The sequence below is a fragment of the Psittacula echo genome (assembly GCF_963264785.1).
Source record: "Psittacula echo genome assembly, chromosome: 1".
NCBI classification, from domain to species: Eukaryota; Metazoa; Chordata; class Aves; order Psittaciformes; family Psittacidae; genus Psittacula; species Psittacula echo.
In genome coordinates, this window is record NC_137735.1 from 89614400 (window position 1) to 89638467 (window position 24068).

Here is a 24068-nt window from a genome sequence, read left to right on the forward strand (position 1 = left end):
TGTATGTGAAGCTAAGCACACGCATATGTGCTAGCTGAACTGAGGCTGAATTTTGGTTAGAAAGCAAGGTTTGTGGGTGTGGAATTTTGAGTCCCTTGACTCTGATAAAAAGGCATTTTATGATGTTTTTCCATGTACCCTTACCTGATTGCTTCTTACAATTGCAGATTCGGCCCTGCTACTATTTGCCCTGCTTTGCAACCTCCAAGAATGAGTGCATTTGGACAGACATGCTCTCCAACTTTGGCCACTCGGGATACCAAGCAAAGCACTATGCCTGCATCCAGAGGGTGGAAGGTTACTGCAGCTGGTACAGAGGATGGGCACCTCCAGATAAAACGATAATCAATGCCACAGATCCCTGAGCACGCTACCCCTTCCTTGTCTCCCCTCTCCCTTACTTGTGGCTGATCTTCCTTTGGACACTAACTCTTACCAGATCATGATGATGACAATGAAATTAGTGCCTGTTTTCATGCAAATTTTAGCACTCGAACACTTAAAAAAAAAAAAAAAAAGGAAAAAAAAAAAAGAAAAGAAAAAATGTCTGTGCTACCTTACTGAATTTGTAATTACCTTTTCCATTTTTTGATACCACTCATTTTGATCAGATGACATTTGGGAGCTTACGTTTGCACACCAGAGGGAAAATGGGAGGGAAAAAAAAAGGAAAAAAAAAGGAAAAAAAAAAAAAAAAAAAGCTGGAGCTCTTGCTCTCTTACACGTATCGTTAGCTGTAGCAATATAATCTCTATTTTTTTAGGAAAACAAAAATCTAAAAACTATGCCAGTTAGGCACTGTATTCTTCTATGCGCTGGCTTCCTGTCACCCCTCTTCATGCGCTAAGTGCTGAAAATATGTAGACAAATCTATTTGAAGGAAAACAGGTTTCATTAATCAGATTGGCAAATGAAGCAAACTGAAAAGAAACCCAGCCTAAACTGTGGAAAAAATGACATCCAGAAAAATCCTCCTCTATGGGAGAGATTGGCAATGTGATTGACTCCAGCAGTGGGAGAATTCACCTGGTGTCTGACCGCATCATCTGGTAAAAGCATTGTTGACCGATTGTCCTAGCTAATTCAGTCACACTGTGGATGCAACAGCACATTTAAAGTTCTGGCTTTCTCCAGAACAAAAGAAAGAGTATTTTGTATTTTTGTTGTTGTTTAAAAAACAAAAGCCCCATCCCCTATTTTCAGGGAGGTAAGTCTGCCTACAGCAGAGCAGATGAAGTGCTGTGCAGCACTGGCCCCTGAAATTTTTGCAGCTTAGCTTCTAAAGCAAAACCAGCTTGTGAACACCTTCAGCCAAACAGATGCAAAGTGCCAACTGTAAATCAATCACATAGAAGAGGGAAAGGGGAGACTTGCTAGAGCTCTTACTATTAAAAACAAAAAGTCTATTGCCAAAATAGTGTTTTGCTGAACTAAAATGTATATACACATAATGACATAAGCTATTTTTGACAGGACGTGGAATTTTTTTGGCGTTGTAAACAAAAGAATGGTTTGATTGTGTTTTAAAGACAGAAATATTGACATTCCGAGTCAGTGAGTTGTTTTTAAGATATTGAAGCTTCAGTGTATCTACAGTAGTGGCTACAGTCATTGTTTCCTCTGTACCTCCCTGTGCCACAGTTCCTCCCCTGCAGCTACACTAGCTGCATTTGTTTATACAGTGAAAGGAAGTGGGGGGAGGCGCTAGGCAAGGAAAAGTCGTCTCCTAATAAGTGCTGGCTGGGATCATAAAATCTCAGCTGCCCAGAGGATTCCTTCTGTGTCAAGTGCTGTGTTTCCCTCTAGGCATTGTTAAGCATAGCACTGTGCATGTGCTCATACCATGTCCTGCAGTGATGTGGGAGAAGGAGCCTTACTGTCTTGTGCTTTGCTGTTGACTGGAGAAGTTTTTTCGTTCTATTTTGTTTTTTATTAAGAAAACTATAATATAATTTTTCTTATCAAATAAAAGTATTTTAAGTTTTAATGATGGTGAAGAAGAAGGGGTGCTGACGAAATGGGTGACTGAGTTTTGGATGGGGAGGGCTTGGGCAGGGAGAAGATTATGCTTAACTTCATTTTTGTATTATTATGATTATTTATCTTAAGTTTCCATATATCTTCAGTTCATTCCACTTAGAAAGCAGAGCTGCCACCAGCAGGAAAAAGTGTTGCAGTGATTCCAGCTCAAGGCAATACAGCATTTTACAGTCAGTGACCTCAATTACTGGGGAGTTGTTTGGGACCTCTTTGCCAAATGGGAAGGAAAGGGTGTCTGAGATGGGCCCTGATGCATTCTAATGTTCCTACATCCTCTGAAATGCCCCATTTACTAGATGATTGCTGCAGGAAAAAGCATGTAGCTTCATGTTCAACATGAACTTTAAAGGGCATTTTCAAAGAGTTGATGTAAGAGGTGCTTAGGTCTGCTGTGTATTTTTTGTTTCCAGCTGCTTAGTGGCAACACAGCACCATACACATTGAAAGTCTGTTGGATTTTCCTGTGATTCAGGCTTGGAACACTTTTCAGAAGTCCTCTTCCCAGTGACTACTCCTAAATTACATGGGATCATGTTGTGGCTCAGAATGTCGCCTCTTTTGGCAGAGTACAAGCCTGGGCTTTGGGCATAGTGGAACAATCTCTGTTCAAGCTGTGCACAGCTGACAAAATCTCTGAGAGTCACTGAGGACGGAGTGGAGTCATCCTCACTGTTTGCATCGTATGGAGTCGGCATCGCTGGAGATGGCCATCCTCAAGCTCAAGATGGCATTGCAAAACTGACGTCTCTTTGAGCTGCAGCCACCTTTCATGGCTTTGGAAGGCTAAATGAAAATGCCCCTCGATGCAGTGAAGTGTTGATTTGAATGTTCATTATACTGCAGCTCTGCATATTTTACCTGTCACTGATCCATTTAGCTAGCTGAGACATCACAGTATTGCACTCAAATTATTGTGAAAATATTTGCATTCTATACTAAGAGGACGTGTGTCCCTAAGTAGGATATAATGTAGCTATGTGCTTTGTAAACAACAAACCAGCAGATGCATTACCAGGACGTGAAGTTTATTCCCATTTTATATTGCAGACGGTAAAATATTTCTGAGATGCAGACAGCTAGAACAGCAGGGGTAGGGATTTGGTAGCAAATCTTTCCCCTTGCTGTGTAAAGAAACAGTTGTTAAGGCTTTTAAAAATGTGGAGCCAAAAGGAGGGTGAAGAATCCAGTAAAAATACATTTCTTTTGGGAGGCTTCTTGATTTTGTTTCTGTGCATGCTATCAGGGACATGGGTTTCTTGGGCTAAGCTTTAGCTTGTGCTTGTGTTAAGAATCTGAATGAAGGCTCCCTTGAAGTGGGATGGGGCCTTTAAATGGATTGAAGAGGCTCTAAAGCAGACTCAAAGACTTCTTCCTTTCTATCTGCTGTCCTTTCTTCTGTCTTGCTAAGTCCCTTCTGCCTGCCAGTGGACAAAACTCTGTCCCTCCTTACAGCAGGCCATGCAGTGTGTGGAAACACCAGGCATGGTGATGTGAGGAGGCAGGTGTGAAGTTCTCCGCAAACTGTTAGGCTGTGGAGCATACAATGTTTTGCAGCAGCACAGTTATCTTCCTGTCAGCTCTGACACGCTCCTCACTTCGCCCCATAGCCTAAGGTCAGACTCAGTGGCACAGTTCGTGTGAGCACAACCTTTGGACACGTGTAGAATTAGGGCTTCCCCCTCCATGCTTTAGATATACCAACATTATTAAAAGTACTTTTTAAAATGCATAGCTCATTTGTAGACTGTTGCTGTTGGCTTTCTTATTTACAGATATTTCCTTTGGAGTGTTTTTTCCTTTAGAATTGCAAAAAACTATGAAAAAATATATTAAATGTTTGGGAAAGATTGGATTTGATTTGCCTTTTCCAAAATAGAGGGGGTAGGGAGCAAAAGGAGACTTGTGCATGGAGTAACTTGAATACAGTTCTCTTGTGGGAGGCTTCCCCTTCCCCTGTCTGGGAAAGAATTGCCATTTTAGGTCTAACTTTCACATATTTTGAAGAGTTACGTGGCCATTCAGGACTATTCTAAAACCTAAATCTATATGACTGTATCCCATTCATACTTGGCCGAAGTGAAATGCTACCTTACATTGAAGGGCAGCATACTGTTGTGTTTTTTACAGTAAAGACTGTTTGAAGTAAAGGCCTCTATGGGAACAAGTTTCTATTCTTTCAGATGTCTCTGAAAGTATATCTCACTTACTATGTATTTTATAGCTTAGAAAGGCAGAACAAAATTTAGGGAACTGCAAAACTTTTGTCTTTTTTAGAATAAGTGGCTTTTGGGGCTACCAGTCTTGAGAACAATCTTTACAATCCACTGAACATTTGCTGCTGCTTTGCCTGTACTGGCTTTTCCCTTTCTCTATCACTGTCCTTCCTTCATAGAGCCACTCTGCTGTTCCTGATAGACATGGAAACTTGGGGAGGGAACCAAACCCGTGTGAAAAAATCTTGTCCAGAAGGAATGTATTTGTTGCTAAATTTTCTAGCACTGTTTACAGTTTTCCTCCATGTTATTTATAAATTTTATATTCAGTGAATGTATATTGTCTTTTAAGGTAATGTTGCATAATGTTCACTTTTTATAGTGTCCTTTTATTCTAAACAGTAAAGTGGTTTTATTTCTATCACAGACATTCTGTCTCTGCTTCACTTATGTTAGTTTCTGCCCACTTCAAGTGTACACAAATGGATTTGCAAGTGGATTTATTAATTTCCTTCCCTTTTGTGATACCGTTTTATTGGGCCCAGAGCAGATATTGCATCTCTGGCAACTCTTGTGCTTTGGTAAAGATCCTTCCAGCAGTCCCTCCCTCTTTTTAAGAGCTTGATCTAAGAATTGTTACTGGGGTCATAAGCCCAGGAGAGGTGAAATATCCCTTTTGAAGTTAATGGTATCCCACTTGTTAACTGGCCATAGGGGGTCACTACAGAGCAAGGCAGTCATTAGGGCTGTCATGTAGCACCAGTAGGGCCTTGGAAGAACAGTTGCCAGATTGCTGTTAATTCCAGTAAACAGATCGCTGGGGGGAAGGTTAAATGGTGTGTGCCCGTGGCAAAGGAAGGAAAGATTCATCTTTCAGATCTTTTCTGCTGTGGAATGTCAAAGCCTTGTGTGCTCTTTTTAGGCTTGCTGTTTTAAGGCTGGTTAAAAATGCCCTGTTGTCTTGAGTTGGAAGCTTCAGAAAAAACATTTTCAACTAAATTAAAATGCTTACAAAAAGGGCCCTACTCTTAGAAATCTCCTTTATCTCACTTTTACTATAGGAAAATCTCTACATGGATGAAAGAATGAAACAGATTTTTGATCTGTTCTATGTTTAATCTAAAGGTTTAGAAAGTAAGATTTGGAAAGTTTTGGACATAGAAGGATGAGGATGTCTTATGTGAGAACTCCATTGCTTAAAGTTTATCACATTGCAAAGAAGTAAAACCGTAACACTAGTTATAAACACTTCCAGGGGGACAGCCATCAAAGAACTACAGTGTATTTTATGAGTGCTAGCTGGTACAGCTTGAAAATGCCTCCAGGAAAGGGAAGAAAAAGAGTGGGAAAGAGGGATCATTCCTATCTGACACACGGAGAAGCTGATGCACAGTGGGCAAGCAACTTTCAGAGGTGCTTGGTGGAGGATGACTGCATCAGGATGACTGCAGCAGTTTACTTGGTGCAAGTATTTGCCCTCTCAGCCTCTCGCAGCCCCAGATGCTGTGAAGGTGCACCCAGATAAGATCTAGAGAAGTTGTGTAGATTCATTCTGTGAGGTAAACACCTCCAACCCAGAAAGGGCTGGCCTGAGTTTGCTCAAGTGGATTGTTGCTTGTGTAAATGTTTGGAAAATGATTGGTTTAAACAAGATTACTCAAACTTGCTTGTCCACGATAGTGTTTGCGTTCAGATGAGATTATCTACAGCTTCAAAACATTCCTGTATTCTTTTGGAAGTAAGCAATAGCATCTGCAGGTAGGTGATCAGTTATAAAGATAATGAATATATGAAGTTAAGATCAATCCTCTGATAAACCAAACAACTAGGCTGATAATAAATGTGTTTACATGCCAAGGAATCAAGAATCGTATTCCCAGACAAGAAAATAATGCTAGAAGTGCTGGGTGATATATTTGCAACAAAAACCTTAATCAACTCTTTCAAAATTACCATTTTCAAAGTAATGGTCCCACAAAATCATAACTGTCCTGAAGCATCACATGCCACAAGCCCCTCTTCATAAATCGGCAGGAATTATGTACAACAGGATTTATCAACTATTTTGTCTTAAATGTTTGCAACAAACTGTCACATAGTGTTGAAGGACCATCCATATCTTGAGTAACACAGCTCATACCACTGCATTACTTGCAGTGGATGTACATGACTGCACTTACCTTTGTGATGTGCCTGTGAAATACAGAAGCGCTGCTGTCCACACAGCAGAGAACAGAGTGTCGGAGCAGGGAGATGGACTGTTACTTCAAGGTATTCAGGTACCTAGCGAGCACCAGTGGGATTTTTCCCAAGTTGGGAGTGAAAATTCATGACGGATTAGTCATCCTTTTAACCCAGGGAAAACAAGAGGCAGGAACAGTTTTAAACAAAGCCACTTGCTTTGCCATGTTGCCCAGGACTAAAGGCACCTATGCAGATCTCTTTGCGAGGGTTTGGTACAGTGCCCAGCAGGCACACAGGGCACTAAGTGTTTAGATGTTGACGGGAAGAATAGACCCCAGAGCCACCGTGCAAAGGAACATTACAAGCTGAAACAAACTGTTTTCCAAGAGCTCCCATTTACTTTGAGTATCTTGTCAGACTGATAGATGTTTCATGGATGGCAACCATGTGACAGATAGACCAAGCAAACTGACATTGTGAAAGAAACACCTCGTATGGCCCATGTCCCAGATTGTCAACGTATTTTAAACAATTCCAGGAGGGGAAAAACTCCACTTTATCTGAATGAAGTGATTTCTTGCTCTAAGGGGTGAGCTTTTGTTGACTAGGTTTTATGAGCAATTTTTGCTTTGGTTTTGAGCCTGTTCTCATTTTTCACTTTTTCAGGGTTCATGCATGAGCTGGGGAGGGCTGGGCAAGAAAGGAAAGAGGTTCTACAGCAGTGATTTTTGCATATTGCTTTTTAGCTAGTAATTCCATGTAAGTAAAATTGAGACTCCTCCCAGCATTCCCACTGCCACCTCTCGTGCCCAACTCGTATTTGTTGCTTCCCCCCCATCTATGCTGGCATCAGAAGAAAGCAAAGGTACTCACCATCTGCTTATGGCTTGGGAAGAACGTTTGGTCCACAAGAGGAAACTTCTCAGGACCCAGAGAGTTGAAGATTTTGATGAGCTGAGAGAACTTGGGGTGAGGGAGGGGGAACAAAAAACGGTGGGTGTCAGTGACTTACTGTGTAACAAGTGCTTGCAAGTTGTTCTGATACTGGTGGGGGAGTTGAGAGTGAGCGAAAAGTTGTTGTGCCTTTCCCCCCTTGCTTTCTTGCCCTGAGAAAATATAAAGTTGCTGTATTTACCCAGGGCCAAGCCAGCCTGTGTACACAAACCTTGGACTGAGAGAGCAAAGAAGGGGTTCGAGAGCCAGAAAGGATCAGCTTGGATTTAGTTACAGATCTGGTATGAACAAGCTGTGCTTTCCAAGTGTGGCTGGGGAGAGAGTGGAGGGTCCTTCTTGGTAGAGGAAAGGGCTCAGAGGAGTGACCAGGCAGGAAATCAGTGCCACCACTCATGAGCACAGGCAAAATAAATCAAAGTTCTTCTCTGGATCTCTGCCCCACAACCAAATCAAAGCAAGGCACATTTCCTCATTGTACTGAAGGGAAAGAGAATTGCTAAGGCGCAGAGATGTCTAGAGGGAATTGACGTGCTACCTGGATTGGCTATTAGACCAAGGAAGTGTGAGCTCACTGTCAATCATAATTGACATCTATTATGAACTAAGGGTCTCCCAACAGCCCCCCGTGTATGGCAGGAGAAAGGGGTCATCATCTGCTAGCCCTGTCCCAGTGAGGTCTGAGGGAGGTACCAGTCTGTGAGGGTGATATCTAGAGGAAAGCAGTATGTAACATTGATGGGGAAAGAAACAGTGCTGGTATTTCATGTAAAAGGTGAACATTTGCCATTGTCCCCACCTGTCAGCTTGAACTTCACCATTATCATTACTATTATAAACTGTTTATCACTCAGGATTGCTCCCAGCCAGACACAGAACTCCCTATGGTAGGACTGAGTTTTGATTTCTTTTCAGGTTCCAAAACTCCAGCAGAAGTGCAGTACAACAAATTCTTGCTCAGTATCAGCCATCTGTGAAGCGAGCAGATTATTCTGTACATTGCATTCAGCCTCCCTGTTCAATCTATCATTGATCAGCTGGAGAAAACCCCAGAACTCTATGAAAGGAACTTAACCACCATGACAGAAGATGTTGCTGAAGCAGGGTTGTTTTACCAAAGAGAATAAGAGGTAATATATCCCAGAAACCTTTTGGATCACAGGAGCAACTTAGATTCTTTACAATCACACGTCTAAGCATCCTACTTTCTCTCTGAAGAGGTACAGCCCCATTACCGTGGACAATGCTGAAGTGGCAGTGCTGCTGGTGAAGTGGTTAGACTGACAGCCTTGCAGAAGGGGGAATTATAGAATCATAGAATAGTTGGGATTGGAAAGGACCTTAAGATCATCTAGTTCCAATGCCCTAAAGCTGAATAAAGTAGCTTGATTATTTTCATGGATATTAAGAAAATAAAATGGTTGAGGATTGCTCCATGAATAAGAATTTTGGTTCCTGCTTGCACTGGTAGATATGGCTATTCCCCACTGATGTCCTATTTGCAAAGTAACTCGCAAACTGAATTTAGTTTCAAAGACACCCCAGAATTTGATAAAATCAAGTTAAATTTATAGAAGTCTCCAGTTTGGGCCAAGAGTCACTGTTGCACAAGTTCCTTCAAGTTTCTCATCAAAGGGATGCATTTGTCTTGAAGGAAATCTTGTGTGTCACCTGAGGGAGGTAACACACAAATTAAGGGAAGGAGACAAGGGAGCAAGGGAAAGGCAAGACAGCCTTTTTTCCTCCCAGTAGCATCAGCTGCCTCAACTTACATATTCTGAGCACTTCTGAGCAATGGCTGAAGCTAGTAAATGTACCCCAAGGTTACCTTGCAGATAAAGAAGGAGTTATGAAAATGTTTTCTGCTCAGTTGCTACCTTAAGGGTTCCTGTCATGGTCACCGGGCCAGTTAAACAAAAGCATTTCTATATAAGAAGTTGAAACTTCACTTGGTGGTGGTGGAGGAATACCCCTTTGAGAGTTAAAGGGCGGTATGGGTGTGAAAACAAAGATGCAGCCAGTGTGCGAAAGCTGAGGCTGCAAGGTGTGTGCCAGAGCTGAAGGGGCAGCTGCCAGCAGATTTGCAAACAAATGTGAAGAATTCCTTCTCTAATCTCATAGGTTAAAATGTGGCATTTAAAAAACCCCAGAAAACAGCAAGAGGTGGCATATCCCATCACTGACACCCCTCCCACCCTGCATCAGCAGATAAGAGAAAAACTCCCCATGTAGAATGATTATTGTTGGCAAAGAGGGTATTGATGTTGAGGAGGGAGGACAGCTTGCTCCTCTTAACTACTTGCACTAGCTCTGCACATCCTAGAGAAGAAAAATAAAGGCCTGTTTTGACTCGGAAAGTGAGCAAACAGGGCTTAAAAATTAAACAGAATGAGGCAGAGACAGGGAGAGTAGGAAAAACACCCTGGCTGAGAGCAGCATATGCCCCTTGGTGCCTGTGAACGCAGCACTGGTGAACCATGGACATACATTTATCCTAGGAAAACAGCTCCAACAAAATAACTGGAACAACTGTGCAGCTGACAGAGAGCGTCCTGACTTGTTCCTTGGGGTTCCTTTTGAAGCATACAGCTCTTGGCTGTTGCTGAAATAGCAAGTTTCATAGGGACAGATGAGAGGCTCAGCCATCTGGAAGCCTCCTCCACCGGCCAAGCATGCGAAAAGGTCTTACCTTGGTATTGACCCTCATGGGAAAATTCCCTCCTTTTTGCTATCTTTTTTCTGCCAGTTGTTAGGGACAGGATTTTGGCAAAAAGGTACCCATGTTACATGGTGCAGCAGCCTCTTAGATACCTGATAGCAGGGCTCAAGTAGCACCTCCCAGTGCATTTTAGGTGGATCGGAATGTTACTATCAGCAGCTCAGCGAGATGTAACTGCCCCTTCCACATTTTGGTATCAGTTCTTATTTGCTGAGGTTTCACTTATTTTAGTGAGATTGTAGCCAGCCTGCAGAGCAAGAAATGAGGAAAGGCAATGTGGGGCAGTCTGGTCTTAAGTACCCAGAACAGGTACAGAAGTGAAATGCCTTGCCTGGCTGGTTGGACACCAAGGTTACTTACAGGGAGTCCTTATAGAGAAATAAAAAAGTCCATTTGGAAGATCTACTTTGCTCTTGTGAGACCCCACCTGGAGTACTGTGTGCAGTTCTGGTGTCCTTAACATAAGAAGGACATGGAGCTGTAGGAGCAAATCCAGAGGAGGCCATGAGGATGATCAGGAGGCTCGAGCACCTCCTGCATGAAGACAGGCTGAGAAAGTTGGGGCTGTTCAGGCTGGAGAAGAGAAGGCTGCGTGGAGACCTCATAGCAGCCTTCCAGTATCTGAAGGGGGGCCTACAAGGATGACAGAGACGAACTCTTCATTCAGGGACTGGAGTGATAGGACAGGGGCTAACGGGTTCAAACTTAAACAGGGGAAGTTCAGGTTAAATATAAGGAAGAAATTCTTTACTGTGAGGGTGGTGAGGCACTGGAATGGGTTGCCCAGGGAAGCTGTGAGTGCTCCATCCCTGTCGGTGTTCAAGGCCAGGTTGGACAGAGCCTTGGGTGACGTGGTTTAGTGTGAGGTGTCCCTGCTCATGGCAGGGGGGTTGGAACTAGATGATCGTAAGGTCCTTTCCAACCCTAACCATCCTATGATTCTTTGATCTCAAGGCCTTTGCATATTTTGAAAGTGCCTAGGTCATCAGGTAGCTTACATCCTTTGACAGTCAATAAGTTTGGCTGGGAATCTCTTGGACTCTGTCAAGACTTTGTGTTTCCTGCAGTCTTACAGATGCAAAAGTTGCCTGGCAAGTATGAATATTAACTGCATGCAATATGAGTACTAGTTTGAGGACTGTTGGTATCACAACTTTTCTAACACAGAAATTTCAATTACTGGTTGAGGCTTTGTCTTTAGCGTGCTGGTAACATTCTTCCACAATAATTCTTAAATCATCTTAAAACTTTGATGTTTCTGTGTGTGTGAGACCTCCTGAATACTCTTTTTATTTCAGAAACACCTATTACAAACTGTGCCTGTGTTTAATGCAAATTTTAACCTTTGAAGAAATTTGTGTATTTCAGTACTGGAAACCTGGCAAATGTCATTAAGAAACGGGGCTGCACGTTTGAGTAAACTCAAACCCCAAACTCAGCTGATTGTAATTAGAGTTGCTGAGAAAAAACATCGTTGTGAATTGCCAAGGAAAAACAGTCTCACTTCCATCCACCCTCCAGAAAATCATAAACATTTCTATGAAATGGAACCATTTTTGGAAAGAATAAAAAGGGAGAGTGAAAAGCACATTTCCCAGGAGTATTTAGTTTCATTTCTTCATGTATCTCAACTGTTTTCTAGGTCTAGAAAGTTTCCAGTAATCTGTGTTAAGCAGATCCCTTATTTCGAGATGCCTGTTTTGCAATCAGTGTGCAATATACACCGGAGTCTCTGTCCCTATCTCTAAATGAGATACCACAAGATCAGTTTTCTTATTCTGCTGCCATTGAAGCTTTCTGCCCTCAAATGCCCCATCACAATCCGTACCTGAGCTTCAGCCTCATAAAATGTCCAGTGTGCTGAATACCAGCTCAGGTCCCATTTGAACTCTTAGACTACTCTATGCACTACAGTCGTGTGTTTGGGGGTGATGTGTGTGCAGGGGCAGTAGGGAAAGGAGGCATTTTGCAAACCTATTTTAAGTGTTTACAAGTGGTTTCCCTGACTCCTCTGGGAAGGTTGTCTGAGCCAGCTGTATTCCCCATGAGGAAAGCATGGCACAAATGCACCCAGAATAGCTACAGCCAAGTTACTGGCAGAGCCAATTTCTCCCACACTGCCTTGCCAGCCCTGCTTTTTCTTTTCTTTCTTTTTTTTTTAACCCAATGTGCTGAGTTTGTTTGTTTTCTTTTATTTTAGACTCCTAAAAATAGGCCTGTCACATCTCAAGTCCCCTGTACACCATCAGAAATGTAATTACAAGGCACGAGTTGAAAAATGCCAACTAAATTGTGACTGACTCAACCCCAAAATCAGATAGGGTAAACCACATGGCTGTCTTCCTCAGCAAAAGCCAGTGTAAAGGCAGAGGCTCTTCATCTGGTCACCAGGGTCATAGAATCATAGAATCAACTCAGTTGGAAAAGACCTTTAAGATCAAGTCCAACAGTTCCCCCAGGACTGCCAAGGCCACCACTAAACCATGTCACTGAGGGCCTCATCTACACAGTTTGTGAACATTTCCAGGGACGGTGATTCCACCACTGCCAAGGGCAGCCTGTTCCAATGCCTGAGCACCCACTCAGTGAAGAAATTGTTCCTAATGTCCAATCTAAACCTCCCATGGCACAACTTCAGGCCATTTCCTCTTGTCCTGTGGCTTGTTACCTGGGAGAAGAGACTGATCCCACCTCTCTCCATTCTCCTTTCAGGCAGTTGTAAAGATCAATAAGGTCCTCCTGAGCCTTCTCTTCTCCAGACTAAACACCCCCAGTTCCCTCAGCCGTTCCCCATCACACTTGTGCTCCAGACCCTTCACCAGCTCCGTTGCCCTTCTTTGGACACACTGCACACCTGGAGCACCTCCTCCCCTCCATCTTCACCAACCTTGGGGTCTGCAGAGCTGTTTCACGTATTTTAATTTCTCTCCTCTGGCTGTTCCATAGAAGGTTTCCCCCCTTTTTAAATACGTTTTCCCAGAGGTGCTATGACTATTGCTGATGGGCTCAGCCAGCATTGAAACAGATGGTGTTGTCTCCATCGGACATGAGAGAAGCTTCTAACAGCTTCTCATAAAAGTCACCCTCACAGCCCCCGGCTACCAAAACCTTGCCACACAAACTCAATACGATACGCTTTCCCCTTCCCTTCTGCCTCTTTCCTGTATCTCTGTCATTTTATATTCCCTTCTTTTTCCTAAACCTAGAGGCTGAAGAAATCATTTCTACCTTTCTTGCCTTTCTTTTAGTATAATCTCCTCACAACAAAGCACTAGCCACAAGAAGTAGGAAGAGAAGACAAGTGCAGTTTTCACTTTTGCAAGGGATGGATAATCTTAGGCTGGGGCGCCTGGTTACCACAAGTGTGCATCTAATAAAGGATGCTAGAAATAGCATAATTCAGATACCTTGTAAAACAGTGAATGTTAATGTTTGTTTTAAGGTATTTTTATTGTGTTTTGGTCAGGACAGAGACGTGCTGCTACTGAGCTGATATTATCAATCTATTACTACTCACCTACTCTGCCTTACAAGGAAACTAAGTCTTGCTGTACTGTTAGCTGTTTGTGACACATTAGAGTTTGGGACAGGTGAAGCATCTTACTCAGGGTGAGGAAAGAACACCTTGAAATAATGCTACAGGGCTGGCAAAGGAGCAGTGTTGCTAGTTTTCCCCCCAAGAATTCCCAGCAGGATTCCTAAGATATTTAGATGGTGGTTTTAACCTAAAGAGATGAATTCCCATGACTGGAAGCTGAGTTTGGTGCTTTATCGGTACCAGATATTGACTTTGCAGTGTTGGCATGCAGTAGAGGTGGCTTGGCACTTACCACCCAGGGCTTGCTGCAGAAGTTGTAGATGGAGTAGAGGGAGTTGACCGTGTGGATGCCACCGTACTGGAGGCCGATGATGAGGCTGCGGAAGTCCTCTCCCAGCGCCATGCTATAGGCATGCTGCCGAATCAGGACAAAGTCCGGCTTGAAGGACCTGCAAGAGACAAGAGGGATGACGTTTTGTTTTCAAATGCTCAGCAACACTTCCAGCCTCCCCTTGTTCCTTTTCCATCCTTCCCTTTCTTTTCATTAACACATGTTGCTCTCTTTTGGGCTGTTCGTCATGGGCTGCTTGCGTTTGGACTTAACAAACCAAACAAAAAAATCTAGTTATCTAAAAGGGGAAAAATCCAACATAGCTGCAAGTGTGAGAGCACAGAAAGAGGCCAAACAGATTCGCTGCAGTTTCCATGTCACTCAGGCATGCACAGGAACAAGCCACAAGAGGAGCCAAGGGTCATAAATTCACTGGTGGGGGGATTCTCTTTTCTTTCTAAAAGCTTGGCCATATTTGGCAAGCTCATTGCAATGTGCGACGCAGATGAGGGAGCAAGTTTATTTCCTGATGATTGAACTGGATATTGAAGCAATGCCCAGTGGGTGGGAAGATCATAAGGGATTTCAAAAAGCTATTGTACACATCCATACATTGACACACATTACCCCTTTAATCAGTTTACTATGTACGCAGCACATCCCAGGCTCTTACGGCTGTGAGTCAACAAGTAAAGGGCAGGCATGGTAATGTAATTAATCAAATGAGCAGAGTCCCTCATCCAGTGCTGTGACTCATGGCATGGACTTCCAGAATATTATTTAGTGAGACTAGAGCTGGGACTCCTATGGTTCCACAGCAGCAAACGCACAGAAAAGCAAGGTCCTTTTCTAGCTAAGCCAACAGGGGAAGAATTGTCTTTCAAACAGCCAGATTTCATTCCTTGCTGATGCTGTGTCTTTGGAGCCATTCAGGAATCTCTGGGAACAGCAGCTGGAAAAGAAACTGTTCCCAAAATGGAGCTCAGCAGTTTGTTCTCGAAGGCATGGAGGGGGCTTTTCCACTGAAACAGGGGATTATTTTATACTTTAATGGAGGTTGCATCAAGGACATCGGAAAAATTTCCATACTGTATTGAAGTTTTTCACAGAAATGAGCTCTGTAACCAGGTCCCATTACCTCACTACCCTCGAACATTTTCCTCACTAAGAGACTATAATTTCTATCCTTTGGATGTATGATCTGGAAATACTTTGGGTTTATAGCCCCTATTTATATTTCCATCATTCTGGCAGGGAAATCCGAGATGGTGACTCTGGGACCCATTGTGGCAACAAACACTGTGTACAAAATCCAGTGACAGCTTTGTTGTTTTAAAGCTGTTCATTTTGGTTTTTGGCCTTGGACTTTTATCGCCAGAGACATGGTGAGGAGCATGCTCTGCTTTTGTGATGCAAGAGGCCAAGCTTTGGAAATGTTGTGATTCCCTCCCATGGAGAATTTTTAAACCCAGGCATGTTCCCTAATGTACTTGGCACCAAAGTTGGTGCTTTCCTCCAGCAACGAGATGCATAATGAGCATTGGGAGGGCTGCGCTATCACTGTGTAGTTGATTTATGGACCTCCCTGATGTCAATGGGGGTGAGGCAAGTGGTGAACCCCTGCTGAGAAACAGCAAGTGAATGAAAATCTTTGAAAGCTTGAGTGGCTCCATTCTGCTGGATCTGCCATGCAGAAAGTACCCCAGAGGCAGGCACAGGTCTTCAGGAAGGATTAATCAGCTTCCTAGGACTAGGACTGGGTATGTGCGCTGAGTTACTAAACAGTGGTGGTGCCTGGCGGGCAGGAGCTTCAGGCATGTCCCTCGTTCATCCAGCTTTCTGAGTGTATGAAGAAGAAAATGATCCCAAGTCTTTCCCCAGGTTTGACTTAGGGAACAGCACTTACTGGGGCTGCGGTGTAATGGTTCAGAACATTGTTCCGGTCTCCCCAGAAGAAGCAGCAGTATTTGCCCTTGAACATTTCCCCAAACACCCCACTGTGGGGATGTGGTGCTGTGGTGGGGAGGAAGCAAACGCAAATGATCATGGCCAGCTCTGGGGTGGCGGGGAATACACACAGCAGCTGAGAAACTGCCTTCAATGGCTTTACTTTCGCCAGCCAAAGGCTTAAGGAAAAAAGCTCTTGTCTTTACATATCCTGGCAAAGGAAGAGTTTCTCAACTTAGAAGATGGACAGAAGAATACAGAATTGATGTAGAAAAGCCTATTCTCAAACTCTGCATCATGTAGGAAGGCAGAGCACTCTCTCATGCAGCTGATGAGGAGTGAATCTCTAAAGGGAAGGTGGACACTGAATCCCTGTTTTGAGCCGTGGGACAATGAGGATGTTCCCATGGATACTGAGAACAAGGCAGAGGAGTGCAGGGCCTGGAACTAGCTGGGAATAAACATCAGCTGGAGAGCCCTGGAGTCTGTGAGAGGTCTGTAACAGAGACACAGAGACCTGTGGCAATATGTGAGAAAAGGGGTTAGGAAGGATAGCAGATAGTAAAAGGGAAATGAATAGTCAGGGTAGGAGTGGCAGTATGAAAACTGAATAACTGGGCGTACCAGTGATCTGTGGAGAAAAATGTTCAATTGCTTCACACAAGTATTCTTGCTTTTTTTGGTAGGCAATTTCTTTTGCAAGCTACTGCTCATTCTCAGAGTGTAAAGCTTAAGCTAACATAGCGAGCCTTGGATTTGGAATAGCTAGTAGCACAACTGTTTCTTTGCTATTTCAACCCAACCCAATAACATCTCCCATGTCAGGAACCTCAAATCCTTGGCAGACAGACAGGTTAGGCAGAAGTCCCACATTTGAAACATGGTTGCCAAAACTTTTTTGTGAGCCAAACTCAGTATTACCTACTGTGCTGAGGTCCTTAGCACCCAAGTCCAGCAGGCATAGGATGACTATGGAAGGAGCACATATCTTTCCTCTTCACTAGATCTGTCAAGCCAGTGTTTGGATGACCACGAGTGGTCTTGAGTACAACTGCACCTAGACCGCTGCTAAAGACAGGTCATGGAAATGGGTTTGGTCACATAAAGAATGCAGGAGAGTCCCTTTGAACATCTAATGGACAGGAAGATGGGATAGTTAAGTGGAATTAATGTAAAGCACAGATTTAAAGCATGTGGCTAATAAGCTGTGCTCTGCATGTGGGTGTGCTGCACTTCCTGGGCTGTGTGGCAGACACCTACCTGAAGTTGCAAATCTTCCTTAGCATGATAGCCAGATGAATGAAGCTTCCAAGAGAAAGCTGGAGCCCATCTTTGGCCACAGCCCTTTTAGAGAAGCTTTTTCTCAGATCCCAAGAGCTCAGTTCTCATTTAGAATTCGGCCCCTACCACTGTCGGGCAAAATAAAGGCCACTGAAATGCATGTAACACATTCCCAGAGTGGCGTAGAGATAAAGGAATCCTTTGTTTTAAAAAAATAATAAACTGGGAGGCTGGAAAATTTTCATTTTCAGATTGGAATAGCTGGTGAAATTTACTTTTCCTCTGGAATGGAAAGGTGCTTTCTTTTCAGCTTGTGCTGCCACAGGCACTGGCCTCTGCCGTACACAGCATGAGCCTTTCAGCACTCCAAGTGGTGTACAACCGGACAGGGCCCCCCTAGAGTGAAGCAGCCCCCTGCAGGTCTCTTTGCTTTTCTCCTTTTGCATTTGCCTTCTTGTCCCAGATGATAGCCAAGGCACATGGCAGTCTCTCAGCCTATTCTCCCCCGGGCAATAGAGATAGGCCAGTGAGTCAGTCATCCCTGGGCAATGATGACGATCTAGCTAGGAAGCTGCTAGTGCTGCCAGTCCTGAGCCTGGACTCTGGTTCTGTGGTGCAAGATGCTTACTTGCATTTAACTAACTCTTTTCCAACTTGTTCTAATGCATTTTAGCAGTCTTTTTCTTTCCTAGCAGTAAAACTATACTTTAGAGATAAACCTAAGTATAAAGGCTGGATGCCAAATACCTCATAGGAAGAGGTCTAACTGCAGAGCATAATTTCTTAGGTTGGACTCATCCACCCTTAAATCTGTGACAGTATTAGCTGTCGTGGAAATAGTTTTGTCAGAAATGACAAAAAAAACCCAAAACTATATAAGAGATTCCTGATGTAAAATATGGAAATTAAACATCTCAGGAACTGCAGTAGCTATTCTGGTGCCCATATGTCTAACTTCTCTAATTATGAGAAGAGGATCAGCTCTGAAAAGATCATCAATAACACTTCGCTGCAGAAAGCAGGTCCCCAGCGTGCTTTGGGATAGAGAAGATGATGACAGCAGATCCTTCTGGGAGGTTTCAGGCTTTACGCTTCTGCGTATAATCCGTAACTGGCTTTCTTCCTGGTCCTTCAGCTTTTCTTACTGCAGCACAATGAGCTTTATGGACATGAAGAAAGAACACACAATAATAGCTTATGTTGCCAAAATACATTCTAATGATCCCTTCCACCATGAATAATCACCTGCAGCCAAAGGGTAGACCTGCTTTATACTTTAGCACCATGATGGGTTTAGAGAGCTTTTTGCCTGTGCTGTTAGAGAAAGATGGGGTCTCCTGCTCTCTTCCTGAAAGAGTGGTAGTCTTACATCTTCATCCCTTATATCAACAGAAAAAGATCTTCCCTGGACACTGAAGATGCACATCTTCACTTCGGGTTCTGCCTAACCACCATTATTCAAGGAGTTTTTTAGTTCAGTTTTTTGACACTTTCCAGTGATCAGCACATTTGACTAAGTTCTCTTTTAAAGCCTTTCCTATCTGCTTGGCACAACACGGACAGGAAGAAAAATGAATAATTAAACAATATGATACACGCTTTGCATTACTGGCAATTGATGGAGCCTTCAGGCAAGATTCTGAGACATAACTCTAAGCTGTAAGTGGACACAACTACCTGAGAAGTTCAATAATCCTTCCAAGTATGCAGTGCCTCTAATGCCTGAGAGCTAATAGAAAATGGCATATACGAATACGAACATGTTCCTTTTGTCGTTTGCTTGGGTGTTATTAATATTGCTATTACATTACTAACAATATGAAATCTATGACATTTTCACCTATCACAATGTTAAATTTAATGGTATGTTGGATGCCATAGCAACATGGGATATTTCCTAAGAAAAAAGATCTCATTTCAGTCAAAACCTCATGTCATATTTTTCCACAGAAAGAAATAAACCTGCTGAAGTTATTCAAAGAAAGAATGAACGTGGTTGTTTATATGAATAAGGTAACACAGAGCTGGTTTCAGAGAAAAAAGGAATCAACATAGAATAAAGAATGACCTCTCTTGACCAGGCTGGAGGAGAGGAGCATAGAGTATTTTGAGATGCTGTAAAAGAGAATGGCTGGGTTAAAACTATAGGGCCGGGGGGGAGAGCAGTTTTGCAAAAGCAGCAGGAACCAGGAATCATGGTTGCAGCAGGACCAGTACCACTATATACAGGCAAGGACACCCTGGAAGATGCCCGGATTTGCTTCTCAGCCACAGGCCAATGATCAATGAGCCATAAAATTGCATGTCACACACTCTCTGAACTGTACTGTTCATATACGTTACTTGTAAACTGATCAACCTTGACAAGAAAAGCATGTGGACCCAGATAATGCCTCAAGTATTACCAATCACACCTGCCACCAGCGGCTTGCTTTCAAAATGTGTGTGACACAAAGCTTTTACAGAAGGTAATGCAAATACTTTCCAACATCACAGAATAAAGCCATAGAGTAATTTAGGTCAGACAGGACTTTTGGAAATCATCTGGCCCATTTGCTCATTTCAGGGCCAACTTTAAAGTGACATTAGGTAGATCAGTGTCTTGTCCCAGTCAAAGTCTGAATATTGCCAAGGATGAAGATCCCCTAGCAACCCTGGGCACTTGTTCTAGTATTTGACCACCCCCATGATGGAATATATATATATTTTTATTAGAATTTCACCTGCTGCAACTTATGTCTGTTTTGGTTTATTTTATTTCCTTCCACTGCACACCTTCAGCAAGAGTCCAGCTCTGTACCCTCCTCTTAGTTGCCTGATGACTGTAGATGGATCCCACTCAGCCTCCTCTTACGGACTGAACAAAGGCATTCCTCAGTCTCTCCTTGGGTGTCTTCAGACCAGTTCAATGAGCTTGGTGGCCTTTCACTCAACTCGTTCCAGTCTGTCAACTTATTTTTTGTACTGGGCAGTTCAAAGCTGCACTCAGTACTTTAGATGTGAGTAGTGTCTCGTTAGCTACGTGCTTGCTAACAACTCGCAGTGAGCCACAGGGCTTCTTCCCCTCCAGGTCCTTTTGTGCAGAGCTGTTTTCACTCCACCTGCCCCCCAGCAATACTGCGGTTATTCCTCCTTCATCACAAGACTCTGCAGTTGTTCTTATGGAACTCCATGAGGTTCCTGTTGGACCATTTTCCCAGTTGTTGAGGCAGTTCTGCCCTCTGGCATACCTATCGCTCTCCACCCTCCAGCTTGTTGCCACCCACGATCTCGTCTAGTCTACACTCTGTCTCACTCTCAGGTCATTAATGAAGATCTACCTTGACCAGTACAGTGAAGGTGCAGCAGGACTTGGCCCTTCATTTCTCTGTTAACCATTCCCTGGAAGAAGCCTTAGTAAAAACCCATGTATAAAGGAGACAAATTGAAGCAGAATTGAGGAAAAGAAAATCAAGCTGCTCAGGACCAAAACAATCTACATCAGTCTTTAATCATTCTTGCATTCAGCCCAGGATTAACTAATTAATAAGTGCTCTAGGCCCTGGAAGCACATTTCTTATTGGAAAGAATTACTGTAAACGTGAAAGGGGCCAGGGAGTAGTTTAGTCTCTGAGATGCTCCCCACCCAGGTCTGCTCAGAGTGACTTTTGCGTTCTGGCAGCTGCCTGCAAGCCAAATGTTTTCCCAGTAACTCTCAGCATCCTGCCTGCACGTCGGCTGGGCGCCAGCTGCTGGGGAGGTGGAGGGCGACATTATTCATCTGGGAGATCTGTCAACCCCGAAGGGAGAAACAGGTCTCCAAGCAGATGTTTAGCAGCGGGAGCTGAGGTGGAAGAAACTGAGAATAAATTCCTAAATAAGCACACTCCAACTTCTCTTTTTTTAACTCCTGCTTAAAAAATAAAAGAAAAAAAGGTCTGGGAAAGGCAGGTGAGGAGGGGGAAGAATATTAGTGAGGGATGATGGTAAATCATCCTCCATGTGGAAATAACTTCTTGGTTTATAACTGTTTACTCAAGGTGATATATTACTTTATGTATGACTGCAACTTGCCCAGGTATACCCTATTTGACACCTTGTCCCAGCCCATTGTCTCTGCAAAATATTTCAATAAGAGAAGTGGTCATTTGGCATGTTGGTGTTTTGCTTAAAGAGCACTTTTGAAAGCTTACTCGCTGTTACACATTCTTCTCCAATACATGTACAGATTGTCATGCCATCAATACAAAAATATTGCCCAAATGTTGCTCAATGTTAAATATATAGCACATATTGTACTGTACCATGTGGCACATACTGTGAATTTTGGGAGAACCAGGCGCTCAACATATTTTTTCATCTGGCTTCTAGAAACCTAAACACTCCCAATCAGTTTCTCCCTTTTTTTCTGCCATCTGCATCTTTGCAGAAATTTTCAGAATTTTAGGTTGGAAGCAGCAAAAAAAAAAAAAAAAAATAGAAAAAAGATATTCTAAAAAATTAGACCAATTAGATCAAGAGTTAAATTACAAGATAGGGACTATACAGAGCCTCAGATTCCGCTTTGACACAAGCTTCCTGGAAGATGAGAAGCTAGAAAGTGGCCTACTTCTTACCAATATGTCCTATACCACTGTTCAGGGACAGTAGCTACTCCCATGACCTCCCTGGCTATTCTTCCTGTATAGGAACTGCAAGAAATCACCAATTCTCATGAATGAATAGCCCTCGAGAGACAAGAAAACATCCATCTCCTAGCAATGTGCAGCTACTGTGTGGTGAGAAAACCCATGTGCCTTTTTCAGGGAGCTGCTTGTTGATGGCCCTGTGGGGTGGGTGAACCTACTGGGGAAGGAAAATGTGCAGTGGGCAAAGGACAGTGTCCTCACTGGACTTTAAAGAGTCTTGCATCCTGGAGCAGGCAGACCTTTTTTAGCCAGAGTACATGTCTCCTGGGGTCTGCAAGCTCTGAATAGCAGGAAAACACCTGCTACTGGGCTGGCCAGTTTCTTCCCTGTTCCTCCCATGTAGAAGGATTTGCTTTCTCATATTGTGATTGTACTGCAGCTTGCAGTGCAAAAAATATGCTCTGGGAAAAAAAGTGCTCTCAGGTCCTAGTCTATTTGGGATGGTGATTCAACAGGCTGCTGTCCTGTTACCAAAGCATGGAGGATAGTGGAATCACTGAATCAGCTGGAACCAACGGGAAAGTCAGTGTTAATTAAAGGAATGAATGGGTTTGTATAGAGGAATTAGAGCATTCACTGACTTCGCCGCAGCTGTGAGTGACAAAGGCGTATCTTCTAGGGGGAGCTGGGCGACACATGTACCTTCTTATACAGACAGGCCAAATTCAGGCAAGGCCTATAGACTAAACACCAGTTTATGGAAGAGATCCTTCCCCACAGCAAGGCTTTGTCCTCAATGCTCAGCTCCTGCCAGAGCCATTGCTCCACGCAGGGTCCTCCCCATTTCAGACCCTGGGCACCTCATGGTCTATCAGGTGTTGTCTGTACTGTGGTATTACAGTGAGCCTGCATAAGCACACTGTAAGTGGTACGACCACCACTGTGGTAGGTCCCATGCAGACACACAAAAATGTGCTTTTTCCCCTAGATGATCAGCCCCAATGGCAAAAGAACCAGCTCCACAGGGAGACAGGAGATGAGAGAAGTCTGGTGCATGATTAATTCATATCCTTAAAAGTCTGAAATGCTCCCAAAGACATTAGTATTCCCCATGTAAAAAAGCTGTCCAGATTTTCAACATATCCCTGTCTTATTCCCACATCTACTGGAATTAATAGCTGAAGGCTTGTAAAGCCCAAAAGGCAAACACACGACTGCATTTAGTCTAACACAGAGGCTGAGATCATAGTTTGAGAGTCTAAGTGTTGTTGTCAGGAGCAGAGACAGCCCAAATTCTCATTTATACTAAGACACTTTTATAATATCCTGAAAGCATAAATGCACCTCAGAGTGGGTGCTGTGCCAGCACTGACAGCCTCTTTGCACTGTGGAAACACTGGTAGGAAGGGCCCTACAGAGGAATGAAGACAAGTGGAAATGAAAATCCTATTCCTTATGTCTAATCCCAGTAGAGGTGACACAGCCCAAGAGCTTTCTATGGTAAATTAGACTCCAGACACTTCACTCTGTCTGTGTGTGTAGACCTGTGCAAAAGGAAGTTGTGCATGCACTGGAAGGAGGATGAAGAATCCACCCAAGCATTTTAAAAGCAGGCATAAGCCCATGCTTGTTTCTTCACACTTCTTAGTAGTCCAGCCATCACACCTAGAAATTACTCTATTTCTCTCTTGTGAAGGGGTCGCTGTGTCTAAGCTGGTGAGGAATCCTTTGGGATGAATAAGTACCACTTCCTGCTTCCCATGTTCAACTTTTCATTGGGAAGCTCTGGTGCCAATTTTACTCAAAGAAATGTCAGGGTAACAAGAGCCAACATCTTGGAGGTTCTGCCTCTGCCAGCCCTGGCTAAGTCCAATGCTGATCCTGGACCCCAGCCCATACCCCTGCACTGTCCTCAGTCAGAGCATGTGTTACAGGCCACTGAAATAGGAAAGCGTTTGCTAGGGACTGTGAGAGATACTCCATGGCCAGTTCTTTTTCTTCTGTCTCTGAAGAAAATGGACTGAATGGGCTGATGGAGCCATCATACCATGGTCGGACTGGAGCTGAAAAGACACATGCAGCTTGTTTTAGATTTGTCAGATGATGGTCTTTCTCTTCAGTAGCACATTTAACTGAGACTACCAAATCCCGCACCCTATCCTGCGGAAGTGCAGAACTCAGTAGTTAGAAAAGAGGAGGTGGAGACCCAGAATCTTGTTACTGTAAAATTAAATTTGGGAGCTGCACTTGTTTTAAA

At 43.5% G+C, this 24068-nt stretch overlaps 2 protein-coding genes across 3 annotated transcripts in view; one reads left to right on the forward strand and one right to left on the reverse strand.

Moving 5' to 3' along the window:
• Window positions 1-4679, forward strand: part of TIMP3 (TIMP metallopeptidase inhibitor 3) — a 38566-nt gene extending 33887 nt beyond the window's left edge. Inside the window, exon 5 of the mRNA XM_080612044.1 lies at window positions 168-4679. Coding sequence (XP_080468170.1) covers window positions 168-365 — 198 coding nt within the window. The 3' untranslated portion in view covers window positions 366-4679. The remainder of the gene's footprint in view (window positions 1-167) is intronic.
• Window positions 1-24068, reverse strand: part of SYN3 (synapsin III) — a gene marked incomplete at both ends in the record, with an annotated part of 176309 nt that overhangs the window by 122447 nt on the left and 29794 nt on the right. For both annotated transcript variants that reach the window (XM_080612029.1, XM_080612028.1), the window contains 2 exons: window positions 7311-7400; window positions 13938-14094. In XM_080612029.1, coding sequence (XP_080468155.1) covers window positions 7311-7400; window positions 13938-14094 — 247 coding nt within the window. The remainder of the gene's footprint in view (window positions 1-7310; window positions 7401-13937; window positions 14095-24068) is intronic.